We start from the raw sequence: 18,411 nt of genomic DNA, 5'->3' as shown, positions 1-18,411 counted from the left end.
ATATTAAGCCTAAAAAAACAATTTACATTTAAATGTAGCAAGCATAAATTCCCAATTAAGAAAAATAAACAAAAGCCAAGTGTGAGTCAGGAAAACAAACACCATTCAGAAATTCCTGCACAAGTTCAACAGCAGATTTTGCTTCCAGAGGCTCAGGCCATTCAGTTACGCCAGTCCTCAAACCATCAGCCAAAACCTGTAAGAGATTTAAGAAAAAACAAACAAACAAAAACCCCCAAAACTTGTTAGCAAAATACAAAGTTATCAGTAAGATGTATTTATCAATAGTAATAACATTAGTATCTTTTTTCTTGGCTGCACCACCCACCTTGTGGGATTTTAGTTCCTGCACCAAGAATCAAACCCAGGCCCTCAGCAGGGAGCATGGAGTCCTAACCACTGGACCTCCAGGGCATTCCTAACACCTGTTTTTCTTGAATGGTTAATGAGACGTCAGGAACTATTTTAGATGTTTCATATGCAGTATGTTATTTAATCCTCACAAAAATCCAGTGAGGCAGATACTACTACTTACTGTCACTCACATTTTATTGAAACCAAAAGAGGTTAATTAACTCGCTTACGGTCACACAGTTGCTAACTGACAATGCCAGGACATACATCCATCAGTTTGATGCTAAAGATGGTATTCTGGACTTTAACTATGTGTGCTATAGAGACTGAACAGAAGTTTACATAAAAATAACATGAATATGTATGCCTATATGTAGAGTATCTAAACTGAAGTAAGGAAAGAGGTTGAGGTCAAGATAGGCTGGAATAGCCAGAGGAATGATGAGAAACACTGGCTTGACTCATATGGGGGAACCATCCCAGGCAAAGAGCAGGGGATAAGATGAAGAGGGTGAGCTGTTTCCACCAGGGTGGAGTAAACATCCAGGCAACAGCAGGAAATAACATGACTAGGAGTAGGGATTAAACAGGAAGAGTGATCTTAAAGAATTTCAAAATTTCATTTGGAAGACAACAGCCACTATTGATTTTTTGGCAGGAAAATGACATGATCAAGCAGCTGAGAATTCCCCCATCACAAATACTCAGGATAGAGTCTAAGGAAAAAAAGAAGTATGATGTTTCTCAATAGAAGTAAGATCATCCTCCACCCCCAGGGAGTCTTTGGAAAAATGTGAAGATAAATTCTGGTGTAACAGTGACTGTGGGCACTTAGTTTGGTAGGGGCCAAGGATGCTAGATGGCGCTAGTGGTTAAAAACCCGCCTGCTAAAACAGGAGACAAAGGAGACTCCTGTTCGATTCCTGGGTTGGGAAGATCTCCTGGAGGATGGCATGGCAACCCGCTCCTGCATTCTTGCCCAGAGAATCCTGTGGACAGAGGAGCCTGGCGGGCTATATTCTGTAGGGTCGCAAAGAGTCAGACACGACTAAAGCAACCTGGCATACACGCAAGGAGGCTACATATCTTCCAGTGTGTAGAATGGTCCTAAACTGCAAAGCATGATTCCACCCAAGATGCCAAGAGTGTGTGTCCTTGTGGAGAAACAGTGAAAGATCATTAGAGTGGTCCAGAAGGGAAGTGATAGGGGCTTTATCTAAGATGGGCACAGTGAAAGAAACCTCAAAGTGGGGGGGGGAAAAGTATACTCCAGAGAAAGAGACAGATAGATGGGCAGACATATATGAGAAATAGAAGAAAAGAAAAAAATATCCTACCTATTTATAAAAATACAGGGGATTGAACTTGGAGAAACAATGGCAAAGTGCACATCGAAAAGTCTGTGAATTTCTAAGAGAGATTACATTAATAATGTAGCTTGGACTTTCAAGTCAGATAGACATATATTTGAATGAGTTTTAAACCAGCTCTTCCATTTACCAGCTGCTGACACCCCAGGCAACATAACAGAACCATCTAGCACCACACACTGGGCACACAGTGGAACGGCAGCTCCTAGCTGTGGCAGTAACCAGATCGTACTCAAGTAAAAGGTAAGGTTTCTAGCCTGTGAACGGAAGGAATGGTGAAACTGCAGACAGAAATCAGGGGCTTATTAAAGTGATCCAGTCTGGAGATCTGATTCAAGTTTCATGTTGGACAAACTGAATTGGAGGGAAGAACGCTCTATTAGAGTGGGAACTGAACTGATGAAAATGGGAAAGATCAGAAGTGGAAGCAGCTTACAGACAGCAGTCTGGAGTTCCCTTATAAAGGCATTCATCAAATCACGAAATGGATAAGCCCTCTGCTGGGGTGGAGAGAGGAGGGCAGAGATAGGAGGTTAGAAGTATGACAGAAGCCCACGGGAAGGGTCCTGAAAGAGGAGCTCTCAAGGAAGAAAAAAGATGAGAAAGGTAGAAAAGGTATGAAGCTTTTCACAAACAGGGAAATAATGAGAGGAGATGAAAGTATGAAAAATGCCTGGAACTGTGGTAGAAGTTGAAGGCACCACGAGGTACCTGGCACTCAAGTCTAGTAGGGGAGTCAGAGGAGTAAAGAAATTACTGTTTGATAAACCCTCTGACAAGGGGTATGTATAAAGTTCTATGCAGAACAACCTATTCTGGGGAATCGGTAAGTCGTCTCAGGTGAAGATGTCACAGAAAACCCAGCAAAGAGGTGGGAAAAGGGCACACTAGGCAGATCAAGACACATACACACACACACCAGAAAGCGACGGCGTGATGGGGCTGGAGCTGTCTTAAGCAGGGAGCTCAATGCAGCAGAGGAGGATGTGAGATCAAGCTAAGGAGATAAGTAGGAGCCAATCAGAACATGAAGACATGGTCAAGATCATCAGCCATCAGAGGAATGCAAATCACAACTATACTGTGGGACTTCCCTGGCGGTCCAGTGGTTAAGACTGCACTTCCACTGCAAAGGGTGTGGGTTTGACCCCTGGTCAGAGAACTAAGCTCCCAAATGCCTCACAAAGCAGCCAAAAAACAAGAAACACCACCATAATGAGATATCACTTCATCCCCAGCAGGATGGCTGTCATATCAATAAAAAAGATAGTATCAAGCATATGGAGGCAAGGATATGGCGAAACTGGGACCCTCACACACTGCTATGAGAATGTAAAATGATGCAGCCACTCAGCTTGGCAGTTCCTCAAAAAGTTAACAGTTAAAATGTAGTTAAAGAGCTACCATATGACCCAGGAACTCCACCTAAGAGTTTATATGTCACATAAAAACATACACTATTGTATGGCAAAACCGATACAGTATTATTATAAAGTAAAATAAAGTTTTAAAAAACTTATATACTATTCATGGCAGCATCATTCATGAATAGCCAAAAAGTAAGAACAACTGAAATACCCATTAACTGACGACTGGATAAACACAAACGTACTATACCTATACACTGGTGTTACTCAGTAATACAAGGGAAAGAAGTACTACAGAAGGCAAATTAGCAGGTTTCTGCTAATGGCTATGGGATTTCTTTGGGGGTGATGAAAATATCCTAAAATTAAATATGGCCATGGCTGTACAAACTCTGTCAGTACACTAAAAACTACTGAATTCTATACTTAAATGTATTTTATGGGATATAATTTATATCAATAAAGCTCTTAAAAGAAGAAAAAAGTAACTAAGTAGTCAGTGACTGGATATAACTGTCTTTGTATGCCAACTTAAGACATACAGAATTTCTTCTGCATTAAAATGAGCTGCCCTTGCCCGCCCCTTTGGGACTGAATTTGTAGAGAGGAGCTAAAATTACTGAAACACAAAATTTTTTAAACACATGCTCATTAATCCTCAGGATCAAATTCCAGTTATTAACAAGCAGATTATATATGCATTTGGAATAAACTGGCAGCTGAGTCACCTGGAAAGTAGGGAATCCATATGAATAAAATCCAAATACTTCAGTAGAAAAGGTGAAAGAATTGTTATTAACTACTAAAGTGAAAGTGAAAGTGAAGTCGCTCAGTTGTGTCCGACTCTTTGCGACCCCATGGACTGTAGCCTACTAGGCTGCCCCATCTATGGGATTTTCCAGGCAAGAATACTGGAGTGGGGTGCCATTTCCTTCTCCAGGAGATCTTCCCAACCCAGAGATTGAACCCAGGTCTCCGGCATTGTAGGCAGATGCTTTACCCTCTGAGTCACCAGGGAAGTCTATGTTCCCTTTAATTGCAAGGACAACTGCCCCAACTGCCAAGCGTGTAACATTTGCAACAAATTTTGAAGAACACAAAATTAAATAACAATGATACTAGCAAAGATTTTTATGGAAATATGAGATCTAATGTAGGTAACAAATTCCAGAAGGGTACTCACAAGGAGAAATTTCAGTTCTCTGTGAAGCTGACTCAGAGGACCTCTGGGCTCTCCTGATTCCACCTTGATATTCTAAAAAATTCCCAGAGTCAGTTTTCACTGGTAATCCCATCTTTTCTCCATCAGGGTCACAGTTACTTGCATTTCAAACTACCCACACATTTAAAAATATTTCATAAAACACTAGTGAATTGAAAAAGTAGGTCAACACTTCCATTTGGTGTATCTTCCCCAGAAATATAGACTCTGCCCATCCCAATACAGAAACCTCAATTCAGGCCACCACAACCCCTCTCAATACAACTGTAGCTACACAGAACACACCCTCTCCTGTTTTGTGTCACTGAATTTCCAAAAGGACAAGAAGTAGAAATATAAACACACTTCAAGACTCGATGACAGGGTAGGAGGTGAGAGGGAGGTTTAGGAGCCGGGGGACATATGTATCCCTGTGGCTGATTCATGTTGACATATGGCAGAAACCAATACAATATTGCAAAGCAATTATCTTCCAATTAAAAATAGATTTAATTTTTAAAAAAAGATTTAATGACAAACTTAGCATTACCACCCACCAAAAACAACACTCTCCCTCCCCTCAATAAAACAAACAAACAAAAAAGGGTGAAGGGGGGTGAGGAGGTTCGAAAGAAAATAGTAAATGCCGTTGTATGTCAGTACCTACTGCAGGAAAAGAAAAGTGTGAAGAATATAATTGTATAATTATTCACCAGCCCATCACCCTGGGAAAAACCACTCTTAACTCTACTCAGGACTTTGTGTACATATTTTTTAAAACCATAGTTGAGATCCTACTGTACATAAATTTTGTACTTTTGGAGCTTTTTTTTTTGCTTAATAATAAGCATTTTCTTTCATTATTAAAGATATTTTAAATCATAATTTTAAAATATGTATATAATATTTCATCAGGAAATCTATTTATTTTTCTACCGATCATTCAGGTTTTGTTTTTAATATTTTCAAAACACAGCTGTATGGCTGCACTAAATATCTTTGCCCATGTATTTTTGTTACCAATTCTGATTAATTTCTTAAGACAGAGCCTAGAAATGTAAATATAGGGTGAAAAGGGCTAAACAGAACAATGATTGTTGATGTGTTCTTAATATCTGCATTCTTTTAAGAACAGCAGGGATTGTAAGTCACTGTGATGATTCCATTTGGGTCTCCACTGAAAAGTCTTAAGTTGGGTAATTACAGCACTGTGGATAACTGATGGATCAGACCGCCTGGGAAAACCTTCACCGGCTGTGCTGACGAGACTTCAGGCTGAACCTTTCAGAGCTGTCCAGGAACTAGCAAGTTCAAAGTAAACCCACACTGCGTAAAGTCAACAGAAAGGAGGGCTGGCTCCTACCAGAGTTGCAGTTGAAGAGACAGGAGGGGTCTGAAGGATCTCATCCACAGGACTCCAGGAAATATCCAAAGTGATCGTGGTTTGTGAAGCAGCAACTGTATCATCCAAGGCAGTGGACTTAAAGAGCTCGTACTGGGCAAAGCCGCCGGCTGTTAACTGTAATTCAGCAGACCATCAGCAGCGCTTTCACAAGGCCAAAGGCCCATTATCAAAATGACTGATTCTTTTCCCCAAAGAAGAAAAAGTGCCGTGCCAAATGGAAAAACGAGACAATTCTTTTTCATCACAAAGATTAGCTAAAAGGCATATATTTTCAGACATCAGTTGATATGAAAATAAACATTCTGATACTATAGAAAAATATCTAGTCCTATTAGGAATGAAAAAAATCCTTTACACTAGGAAGGCAGATTGACAGCAGTTAGAAGAAGATAATATGAAAGAGAAATACTTACAGTAGACAAGTGATGCCTTTTCTTGTGAGACTTTTTTAGGTCTTCGAGATTTACAGAATAATTTTTATCCACTGTAGGACATGATAAAAAAAACTTTATAGGTACAGTTCAAAATTACATCATTAGAGATAGAAAATTACAATCTAATTCACAACACTAATGACTATCAAAATTAAATTTTAAACTACAGATGAAATGTTCTTAAAACAAGTAAAGTGGAACAAAGGTCAGTACTACTACCAAAAGTATAATTAAATACCTATTATGACACGAATTATATTATCATTATATCCAACTTTTTAATTTTCCAATGAAATTTCAAAAAATACACACATATAAATGAAATGAAACCCAAATAAAACAGCCATAAACTCCACTTTAGACTTCTGGAAATCGGTCTCTGAAATGTCTCCCACACGCTGCAGGTTACACGCTAGAGTAGACTCGTGGTGGCTTACACAAGCTTCACTGTGTGCACTTCCGCTGCAGGTTACACGCTAGAGTAGACTTGTGGTGGCTTACACAAGCTTCACTGTGTGCACTTCGCTCTTGATATGTATCAAGTTTTAGTAAAAACTATGAAACAGTGATTACACAAATAAATAAATACACACACCTCCACAAAAGAGGAGTGAGCTCTCACCTTTACAGGTGACCATGTACAAGACAATTCCTGTGATGTTGCTACTGGTTGAGATAAGCTCAGCTCCCAGCCAACTGATACCTTCAGGATCTGAACCATCACACCTTACCCAGAGAGGAGGAAGGGCAGTAACTGGCCGATTAATCTTCAAATGGGTCATATTAGGATTGTGAGCCATGGCATAAAATCCAATTAACTGCCTTGGAAACAAGAGGAGGAAGAATAAATAAGAGGTAGAGATCATTGATCAGTCAGAAGCTTTCTTTTCCAAAGATATCATGAACAGTAGCTACGATGCTGACTCTGATCCCACTTCTGATCACCATCTAATATTCTGTACCAATTCCAAATTGGGTTTTTTTCCTTACACTAAGCAATTCTCTGACACTAGCTGGTATCCTACAATTCAACTCAGTTCTGACACTATCTACCCAGAGACAGCATCAGCAACCATAGGTTAAAGGCTCAGTCCTACAAGACTGCCTCACCTCCAACTTGTATTGCCAGTTCCAAGTCCAAGTTGTCATCTAGGTGTCTACAGATCACAGGTTCTGACAACCCGCTCCCTAGGTTCAATTAATTTGCTCCCAGAACTCAGAGAAATATTTTACTTGCTAGATTACTAGTTTATTACACAAGGGTAGAACTCAGGAACAGCCAGATGGAAGGGAAGCAAAGGAAAAGGTATGGGGAAAAGGGCACAGAGCTTCCATGTCCTCTCCCAGCAAGCCGCTCTCCCCGTAACTCCACGTGTTCACCAACCCAGAAGCTCTTCAAGCCCTCTCCTTTTGGGCTTTAAGGGAGGTTTCATTACATAGTCACAATGGTGACTAATTGAACTTAGGGAGGGGTTGAGTCCCAACCCCTCACCAGGTGACTAAACTTAACAAACTCTGGCCCCTCTCCCTTCCAGAGGTTGGGTGGGACTCAAACTTCTAACCCCTTACTCACAGGCTTGGTTCCCCAAGCAACCAGCCCCCATCCATAATTTACTTGGGGTGGGGAGGTCCAAAAGCCACTTCATTAGCATTAAAAAAGACACCTTTATTCTTCTCAATCCCTAGGAAATTCCAAAGGGTTTTAGGAGCTGGGTTCCAGGAACAGTGGACCAAGACCAAATATGCTTCTTCTTATACATCACACTATCACAGTGTCCCAGAAACAAAAATCTGGAAATTAAGTGGCAAAATACAGAAATGTTTCACCGGAGAAGAAGTGAGAGCCAGGCACACCAGACAGATCAAGATCCACACACCAAAAACTGACAAAGTATAGCCACTACAAGCAGAGAGCTCAGTGTGGTGGGGCTACAGGGTCAATGGGAGTGGAGGCAGGCTCTGAGATCAAGCAAAAGAAGTAACAGACCATGTCAATCACTTCTCAATAAAGCCAGGGGCGGGAGAAGCAAGAAAGAAGTCAATAAATGCACACAAGAGATGCTTGAGGTCAGTAGGCACCGAACACAAAGACTTGAATATAGTCTGTGAGTTAGATAGTATTATTTTAACAATGTTAAATTCCCAGATTTTGATGACTGTTTTGTGGTTATACAAGAGAAGGTACTAGGTTTTAGGAAATACATAGTGAGGTATTCAAGGGTAAAAGAACACAGTGTCTCCAACATACTGTCAATATTTCATTACAAAAATGTGTGTGTGTGGTTATATAGATGGGGTGTGGACAGGAATAAGAGGAGGAGGAGAGGGGAGGAGGAATAAGCCATAGAATCACAAAGCAGAGGCAGCAAAGTGTAAATTTTGGTGAAACCTGGTTAAGGGTACACAGAAGTTCTTGTACTGTTCTTTTACACTTCTCTGTAAATTTGAGAGTGCATCAGAATTAAAAGTTACCCAAAAATACAGCTTAAAATTTTTCAGAGATGAAAAGTAAATTTATTACCAACATATGTTCAGAAAACGCATTTCTAAGGGACTGTACTTCAGAAAAGAAATATAATAATCCCAGAAGGAAGGCCTGAAATGCAAGAAGAAATGGAGAGCAAAGAAATGATAAGCATATGGATGAATCCAAACAAACACTGGCTGCAGAAAACGTGAATAAAAAAATTCTCAAGTTGTGGGAGAGGAAAGAAAAAAAGGCCAAATATGACTTAAAATCAAGAAGCCATTAAAGAGTGATTGACTACAAAAGATTTTAAAAGTTTCTACACAGCAAAACAAAACAAAAAAACCCACTCTGAAGGAAAGTCACTTTGAATACTACTGAAGGCGATGGCAACCCACTCCAGTACTCTTGCCTGGAAAATCCCATGGACAGAGTAGCCTGGAAGGCTGCAGTCCATGGGGTCAGTGAGGGTCGGACATGACTGAGAGACTTCACTTTCACTTTTCACTTTCCTACATTGGAGAAGGAAATTGCAATCCACTCCAGTGTTCTTGCCTGGAGAATCCCAGGGACGGGGGAGCCTGATGGGCTGCCGTCTATGGGGTTGCACAGAGTTAGACATGACTGAAGTGACTTAGCAGTAGCAGTATAGTCCTTATTCTCCAGTATTTTCTTGTTTAACGATTTTTTAATGTAGACCATTTTTTAAGTCCTGACTGAATTTATTACAACATTGCTTCTGCTTTATCTTTTTGGCCAGGAGGGATGTGGGGTCTTAGCTCCCTGACCAGGGATCAAACCCGCACCCCCACTGCGTTGGAAGGCAGAGTCCTAACCTCTGGACCACCAGGGAAGACCCCTTATTCTCTAATATTATATATATGACCAGATCCTCCAGGACTCCCTGATAGCAAATACTTTTGGTTTTGGAGTTGAGAGAGACCAGTCACATGGTAGGAGGTGGGAGGGTAGTGAAGCTGGCTAAGCAGACAGAGGCAGTAGGGATTCCAACAGGGGTACTTCTGGCATGTGGGTGGGATAATTCCTCACTGGACAGGAGAGCCCCAGGCATTGCATAACATTTACCATCCATGGCTCAGGCCAACAGCTCCCCTGAGTTATCGTGACAATCAAAAAGTACCCCTGCATATTTCCAAATCCCTGCTGGGCACTGGACTGGAGGCTGAAGGTTCTTTTGTGTCCTATGCATCACTCAGGAGGAATCTGGATTTTATCACGAGGCAAAAGGACCACGGGAGGCTTTTTAAACATGGAAGCAACATCATCAGGCTTTCATACAATCACTCTGGCAGGAGTGAGGAAGAAAGATTGGCAAGGAACCAGATGAGAAGTAAGGAAAACAATTACGAAGCAACAACATTAAACAGTAGAAGGAAATGGAGAAAAGGCAGAGTCATCTTAGTCACACCTGAGTTACCCATGGGATAGTCAAGTACTTAGAACTACTCTTAGAGCATTAAGTCTATACATCAAGGGGGTGGGGGAGGGAGAAAGAGAGGGATCTGGGCTAAATACCTATGCTTTCCCCAATGTTTATAAGAATTTCTTGTTGTTTAATTGCTAAATTGTGTTTGACTCTTTTGCGACTCAATGGACTGTAGCCTGCCAGGGGAATTTAAATCCTACCCTCCACCGCTACGGTAAGAAAAACCTACCTGGCTCTCCCAATTGGTAAAGCAAGCAGCCAAACATTTTCACCAGTAGAGAGATCAGAAATAGCAGTGTCTTCAGACTGTAGCTCTTCAATATGACTTGGTTCTTCCTTTTCTAAAGGCTTTAAAAACATTTAATTATTTAACCAGATAAGAGAACACTACGGTACTCTTCACTATGCTAGAACAATGTACTGATTTCCAGACCCTGAAGCGCAAAATGATTGGGTTATGACAAGAATCATAGCTAGAAACCAATGGGGTACCAATCCATCTCACCACTCATCAGAAGTATTTCCACTGTCCTGTAAGAAGATATTGATCTATGTTGCACTGATAAAGGAAGTATATGACGCCATCAGAAAAGGAAGTGCTCTACCATGTACAAATTATATACAAAACACCGAGGGAAACCCATGGGAGACTCCCTGATTTTGTCATTCCCCAAACTTGAAGGTTCATAGCCCTTTCGACTCATTTTCTAAGTCTCCAGGATTTGTTACAGCAGCTGATGTTAGTTACCTCATTATTATAGAAATATAGGGTATATGGTTCCAGACTATACTGATTTGCTATATTATACTAATTCTATGCTATATTATACTATAATACTGGTACTAATAATATATTATAATCCTAATATTGTTCCCAATTTCACTATACTATAATATTAATTGCATACTATAACACTAGTACTAATACTATACCATACTAGTAATTCAGTTCAGTTGCTCAGTCGTGTCTGACTCTGCGACCCCATGGATTGCAGCATGCCAGGTCTCCCTGTCCTGGTAGAAGTATATACTAAACTACTATTCCAATACAGTCGTCTCTTGAACAATGCAAGTTTGGACTAGGCAGGTGCATTTACATGTGGATTTTTTTAATGGTAAATATTAACCCTGCAGTACTAGACAGTCCATGATTGGTTGAACCTGTGGATGTAGAACCACAGATACAGAGGGCCAACTGTAAAGGTACACTAGGATTTTCAGCAACACAGATGGTGGGGCAGCCCAAGCCCTGTGTTGTTCAGGAGTCAATGGTATATTAAGGAAGAAACCTATCTTTTAGAAAGATATTCAAATAGAATTCTTAAAATTAAAACAGCAGCAACAACTTTCGTTGGTTTTCAGGAAGACACATATCCGAAGGGTTTCCAGCAGCCAGCAGAGCCCTGCAGCCTGTGCAGGCCAAGTCGCTGTGTCTCGGGCTCAGTATGACAGCCTCTAGGTCCAGCCATGTTGCTGCAAATGGCATTATTTCATTCTTTTTAATGCACAGCCCTTACTTCTTAAGTCTATTCCTCTTAGGACTCTCAGCTCTCATTTGTGTTTCTCATATCCACATGTTTAAGTAGTGAAATAGCTCAGCACTGCCAATAATAACAAAAATTAAACGAAATAACATTTCCTGAGCATGTACTATGTATGAGCTACTGTTCTAAGCTTTCTTTTATTCTTCATAAAAACCCTGAGAAAGATCCTATTAATAACCCTATTTTATGGACTGAAAACTGAGCTAGTGGTTGGCTGAATAGCTTATATAGAATAAGCAGTTGAGTGGCAAAACCCACATTTGGATCTAGGTAAAGTGAAAGTTGCTCAGTCGAGTCTAACTCTTTGCGAACCCATGGACTATTATACAGTCCATGGAATTCTCCAGGCCAGAATACTGGCGTGGGTAGCCTATCCCTTCTCCAGAAGATCTCCCTGACCCAGGAATCAAACCAGGGTCTCCTACGTTACAGGTGGATTCTTTCCCACGGAGCCATCGAGGAAACCCCTGATCTAGGTAGTCTGACTTCAAAACCCAAGTTCCTGTCCACTAAGGTCTTCCAGCAGTGAATATTTAGTAGTTATCTGACCTAGATGTATCCTCAACTTTGAATTTCTTCTGCCAGATTCCAGATTTTATTCCCTTCTAGGCCTGGGTTTCCAAATAGTTCCTAGAAGTATCCAAGAAATGTCATTTTCCCTTCCATCCTACTTTTCAGTATTATCCACCTAACTAAAACTCATGCTGTAAGCTCTATTGACCTTTGCAGACTTGAAGGCCATTTTAGTTGTTTCCCATCCAAAAATGCCAGGACCTCACTGAACTCCAGGTAAGTCCTCACAACTCCAAGCTGTTTCCTCACTAGTATCTCAACCAATTTCCACAAATTCCTCTGCTCCTCTTTACCTTTCCCTAGAAACTCATTTTCATCTTGCAGCTTTTGCTCTACACACATTTTCTCTCTCCTCATAACAAAAGTCTAAATTCAGCCACATAATTCACTTATAATTATTTTCCAAGCATCTGTCCACCATAAATAAGCATCACTAATACAAAAAATAAAGTAGTCCCCTCCTCAGAAAGGAGTTTTCGTGTAGTATGTAAAACAGAGTGCTCTCTGTTCATGCATCCCAATCCCCATCCAGACAGCATGCAGGTCCTAAAGCAAACAGGCATTCCTTCTAAAGGAATATCCACTTTCTCCTGTTATATCCTGTTTCTATCTACTTCAAGAAACGATAAACCCAAAAAACGGGTCCTGGCCCCAAAGTAACTGTGTAAAATGACAGCATTATCAGCACTCAACTAAAACCACTGCTACTGCTCGGCCAGAACGGTTCCCTATTTAAAACACAAAGGTGTAACGATGTAATTATAAAGTGATGAAAAAAATAAGAAGGTCCTGAATACACGGAAGAACTGTACAAAAAAGATCTTCACAACCCAGATAATCATGATGATGTGATCACTAATCTAGAGCCAGACATCTTGGAATGTGAAGTCAAGTGGGCCTTAGAAAGCATCACTATGAACAAAGCTAGTGGAGGTGATGGAATTCCAGTTCAGCTGTTTCAAATCCTGAAAGATGATGCTGTGAAAGTGCTGCACTCAATAGGCCAGCAAATTTGGAAAACTCAGCAGTGGCCACAGGACTGGAAAAGGTCAGTTTTCATTCCAATCCCAAAGAAAGGCAATGCCAAAGAATGCTCAAACTACCGCACAATTGCACTCATCTCACATGCTAGTAAAGTAATGCTCAAAATTCTCCAAGCCAGGCTTCAGCAATACGTTAACCGTGAACTTCCGGATGTTCAAGCTGGTTTTAGAAAAGGCAGAGGAACCAGAGATCAAATTGCCAACATCTGCTGGATCATGGAAAAAGCAAGAGAGTTCCAGAAAAACATCTATTTTTGCTTTATTGATTACGCCAAACCCTTTGACTGTGTGGATCACAATAAACTGTGGAAAATTCTGAAAGAGATGGGAATACCAGACCACCTAACCTGCCTCTTGAGAAATCTGTATGCAGGTCAGGAAGCAACAGATAGAACTGGACATGAAACAACAGACTGGTTCCAAACAGGAAAAGGAGTACATCAAGGCTGTATATTGTCACCCTGCTTATTTAACTTACATGCAGAGTATATCATGAGAAACACTGGACTGGAAGAAACACAAGCTGGAATCAAGATTGTTGGGAGAAATATCAATAACCTCAGATATGCAGATGACACCACCCTTATGGCAGAAAGTAAAGAGGAGCTAAAAAGCCTCTTGATGAAAGTAAAAGAGGAGAGCAAAAAAGTTGGCTTAAAGCTCAACATTCAGAAAATGAAGATCATGGTATCCGGTCCCATCACTCCATGGGAAATAGATGGGGAAACAGTAGAAACAGTGTCAGACTTTATTTTTTTGGGCTCCAAAATCACTACAGATGGTGACTGCAGCCATGAAATTAAAAGACGCTTACTCCTTGGGAGAAAAGTTATGACCAACCTAGATAGCATATTCAAAAGCAGAGACATTACTTTGCCAACAAAGGTCCGTCTAGTCAAGGCTGTGGTTTTTCCTGTGGTCATGTATGGATGTGAGAGTTGGACTGTGAAGAAGGCTGAGTGCCGAAGAATTGATGCTTTTGAACTGTGGTGTTGGAGAAGACTCTTGAGAGTCCCTTGGACTGCAAGGAGATCCAACCAGTCCATTCTGAAGGAGATCAGCCCTGGGATTTCTTTGGAAGGAATGATGCTAAAGCTGAAGCTCCAGTACTTTGGCCACCTCATGCGAAGAGTTGACTCATTGGAAAAGACTCTGATGCTGGGAGGGATTGGGGGCAGGTGGAGAAGGGGACGACCGAGGATGAGATGGCTGGATGGCATCACTGACTCGATGGATGTGAGTCTGGGTGAACTTCGGGAGTTGGTGATGGACAGGGAGGTCTGGCGTGCTACGATTCATGGGGTCGCAAAGAGTTGGACATGACTGAGACTGAACTGAACTCCTGTTAGATTTGACAAGAGAAAATTAAAGTAGAAATTCATGAGTCATAGTGACTTATGCTGTGTGTAACAATAGCCATCCACCAGTCACATATGGCTTTTGAACACCTGAAATGTGGCCAGATCAAATTGAGATTTAAGTGTAAAATCCATATCAAATTTTGAAGATGCAGTATGGGAAAAAAGAGCTTAAAATCTCATTTTGATTTTTATATTAATTATTGAAATGATTAACATTAGATTTTTAAAAAACATTATAAACATCATTTCAGACCCGGCAATCCTATTCCTAGCTATTTACAGTAAAGAAAACTTGTGCTCACATAGGACTTTGTACAAAGATGATCATATTCCTTGTTTATTTAGCTCTCTGGATCAGGAATGGATCAGCAACTAAAAGAACCACTAAACACATATAACCTGAATGAATCTCAAAGGCATTATTGTACTGAAAGATGCCAGACTCAAAAGTTTATACACTTTCGTATGATTCCATTCATGACACTCTTAGACCACGCTACAGTGAGGGAGGAGGAGGAATGATTTTAAAGGAATAGCACAAGGGAGTTTTCAGGGTGATGGAGCCGTTTTGTGTTCTGATTATGGTGATGACTACCACACTGTATAAATGTGTTAAAATTCACACAACTAAACAAACGAAAAAGTAAATTTTACAGTATGAAATTTAATTTCCTCTTTTTGTTTTATGAGGCTACTAGAAAGTTTTTAATTACATATGTGGTTCACATTATCTATTGGACAGCACTCTACTTATTACTAAAAGATGTTAGAATCCACACTAATACGCTGACATGAAAATGTGTACATTTGAGATTATCCCTCAGAAACCAAACTTGGCTGTTAAGAATTAGCCACAAAGCCCAAGCACTACTTACCACTTTTTCCACAATAAATATGGTTTCATTTTCATGTAGAATATTTTTCAAAGGGTTTGGTTGGCCTTTGCTGATCAACTGCACTTGAATATCAGCCTATTAAAAACAGATTGAGGTCCAGCAATGTTATAGAGACACATATATATATGTACAAATATTTAAACACATAAAGACCACTTCTATGCAAGTAACTGAACAAGACTTAATGTTTTAAAAATACAATTTCATTTATTCTTTGCCCATGTTGTTTTTCATGTTGAGAAAATCTAGCTGGGGAATTCCCTAGAAGTCCAGTGGTTATGACTCCAAGCTTTCACTGCAGAGGGCAAAGGTTCAATCCCAGGTTGGAGAACTAAGATCCCTGCAAGCCTAGAGTGGTCAAAACAACAACAAAACCTAGCTATTATATTTTGTATCTGTATGCTTCAAGGCCCACCTAGAGAGCACCCTGCCTTGTAAGGCCTTTTGATTAGGACCACACTGACATCCTCTTCCCCTAATCATTCTGGATTTACTGTTAGGAACCATAAAATTAGCTCTTTACTAAACATTATTTTTTCTGACTTTTTCCATGAAATTTAGAACTTTGTCACTGTATAGGTACTGTGTATTTCTTCATTCCAATTACAATAAACATTTATTGTAGAAAAGTTTAAAAACAGATAGCTAACAGATAAAACTCATCTATATTCTACTAACCAGTTGTTGTTCAGTCCCCGAGTTGTGTCCAACTCTCTGCCACCCCATGAACTGCAGCACACCAGGCTCCTCTGTCCTCCATGATCTCCCAGAGTTTGCTCAAATTCATGTCCACTAGGTTGATGATGCTATCTGACTATCTCATCCTCTGCTGCTCCCTTCTCCTTTTGCCTTCAATCTTTCCCAGCATTAGAGTCTCTTCCAGTGAGTCAGCTCTTCACATCAGGTGGCCAAAGTACTGGAACTTTAGCTTCAGCAACAGTCCTTCCAATGAATGCTCAGGGTTGAAGTCCTTTTTCTTGATCTCCTCGCAGTCCAAGTCTTCTTCACCACAGTTCGGAAGCATTAATTTTTTGGCTCAGTCTTCTTTCTGGTCCAACTCTCACATCCATACATGACTACTGGAAAATCTGTAACTTTGACTATGTGGACCTTTGTCAGCAAAGTGACGTGTCTGCTTTTTAATACACTGTCTAGGTTTGTCATAGCTTTCCTTCCAAGGAGTAAGCATCTTTTAATTTCATGGCTACAGTCACAGTCCTCGGTGATTTTGTAACCCCCCAAAATAAACTCTCTCACTGCTTCCACTATTTCCTCTTCTACTTAACATGAAGTGATGGGACCGGATGACGTGATCTCAGACTTTTTTTTTGGCTGTGCCAGGTCTTAGTTGTTGCATGCAGGATCTTCGACCTTTAGTTATGGCATGTGGGACCTAGCTCCCTGACCAGGGATTGAACCCAGGTCCCATGCATTGGGAGCAGGGAGTTTTAGCCACTGACCACCAGGGAAGTCCCTTAGATTTTTGAATGTTGAGCTTCAAGCCAGCTTTTCCACTCTCCTCTTCACTCTCATCAAGAGGTTCTTTAGTTCCTCTTTGTTTTCAGGCATTAGAGTGGTATCATCTGCACATCTGAGGTTGCTGATATTTCTCTCAGCAATCTTGATTCCAGCTTGTGATTTCATCCAGCCTGTCATCTCGCATGATGTACTCCGCATAGAAGTTAAACAAGCAGGGTAACAGTATACAGTCTTGATGTACCCCATTCCCAATTTTGAACCAGTAGGTTGTTCCATGTCTTGTTCTAACTATGGTTTCTTGACCCACATAGCCAGAGTAGTCACTACTATTATTAATCTTATTGGTGTATATTTTGCCTAATCTTTTCCCAGACATATAAATAAACCTACTTAAATAGAAATATATTATTTTGATAATGCAACAGATTTTTGCTTAATAAATAAACAGAATATTCTAAGTTTTATATCATGAACTTCCTTCCATGCCATTAAACTTTTTTAGGCTGTCTAGTGCCATGGAGCTACCATCACATAATTAATTCCATATTATTCAACATTTGTGCATTTTCCAATTATATGCTATAATAACTGATAAAGAATATGCTTTAATTACTACCTCCTCTGCACCCCACAACATGTGGAGCTCCTCCAACCAGGGATGAACCCATGCCCTCCGCAGTGGAAGCTCGGAGTCTTAACCACTGGACCAACAGGGAAGTTCCCCTTTAACTACTTTCTTAAGATGAGTATCTAAAATCACACTGATACTGTCAGATTGCCTTTCAAATGTCATATTCACATGTACGCATTCTCATTTTACGTCAACACACTACTTACATTCTTTTTACCATCTCACCTAGCAAAAAGTAGTATCTTGTTATTTTATAAATTTCATTTATTCGATCACTAATGACAGTGAACAGCCGCTAAAATGCTTATTATTGACAATTATCTCTCATTACTTGAATCTATTTATTTCTTAGTTTGGAAATCGAAGCATTTAGATACCAAGTACAGAGAGCAAAGGATGCTTTGTTACTCTAATCTACTAAACTTTTTGAGTTTAATAATTTTTGGCTGCACTAGGTCTTCAGTGGAGAAGGAAATGGCAACCCACTCCAGTGCTCTTGCCGGGAGAATCCTAGGGACGGGGGAGCCTGGTGGGCTGCCGTCTATGGGGTCGCACAGAGTCGGACACAACTGAAGTGACTTAGCAGCAGCAGCAGGTCTTCAGTGCTGCACGTGGGCTTCTCACTGAGTGGCTTCTCTCAGTGCAGAGCACAGGCTCCGGGAGGCTCAGGCTCAGTAGTTGCGCCCGCAGGTCTAACTGCTCCAGGGCATGTATGATCTTCCCAGGTCAGGAATCAAACCCGTGACCCCTACACTGGCAGGTGGATTTCCAACCACTGAACGAGCAGGGGAGCCTCGTATCTACTTCGTTCTTGATTGAATACTGTTGTGGATTGAATT

General features: G+C 40.6%; 1 protein-coding gene across 7 annotated transcripts in view; it reads right to left on the bottom strand.

The window, feature by feature from the left end:
* Positions 1-18,411, bottom strand: part of ZWILCH (zwilch kinetochore protein) — a 42,299-nt gene that overhangs the window by 18,019 nt on the left and 5,869 nt on the right. For 5 of the 7 annotated variants that reach the window (XM_069597628.1, XM_069597630.1, XM_069597629.1 and 2 more), the window contains 7 exons: positions 15,442-15,537; positions 10,275-10,393; positions 6,754-6,953; positions 6,111-6,181; positions 5,656-5,811; positions 4,275-4,346; positions 103-196 (listed from right to left, as the gene is read on the bottom strand). In XM_069597628.1, the coding sequence (XP_069453729.1) occupies positions 103-196; positions 4,275-4,346; positions 5,656-5,811; positions 6,111-6,181; positions 6,754-6,953; positions 10,275-10,393; positions 15,442-15,537 (808 nt within the window). The remainder of the gene's footprint in view (positions 1-102; positions 197-4,274; positions 4,347-5,655; positions 5,812-6,110; positions 6,182-6,753; positions 6,954-10,274; positions 10,394-15,441; positions 15,538-18,411) is intronic. The other 2 variants (XM_069597632.1, XM_069597635.1) reach the window with 1 other exon arrangement.

The sequence above is a fragment of the Ovis canadensis genome, chromosome 7, assembly GCF_042477335.2.
Source record: "Ovis canadensis isolate MfBH-ARS-UI-01 breed Bighorn chromosome 7, ARS-UI_OviCan_v2, whole genome shotgun sequence".
Classification (NCBI taxonomy): Eukaryota; Metazoa; Chordata; class Mammalia; order Artiodactyla; family Bovidae; genus Ovis; species Ovis canadensis.
The sequence above is the reverse complement of the archived record's forward strand: the minus strand, read 5'-3'. Positions and strand labels throughout refer to the sequence as shown.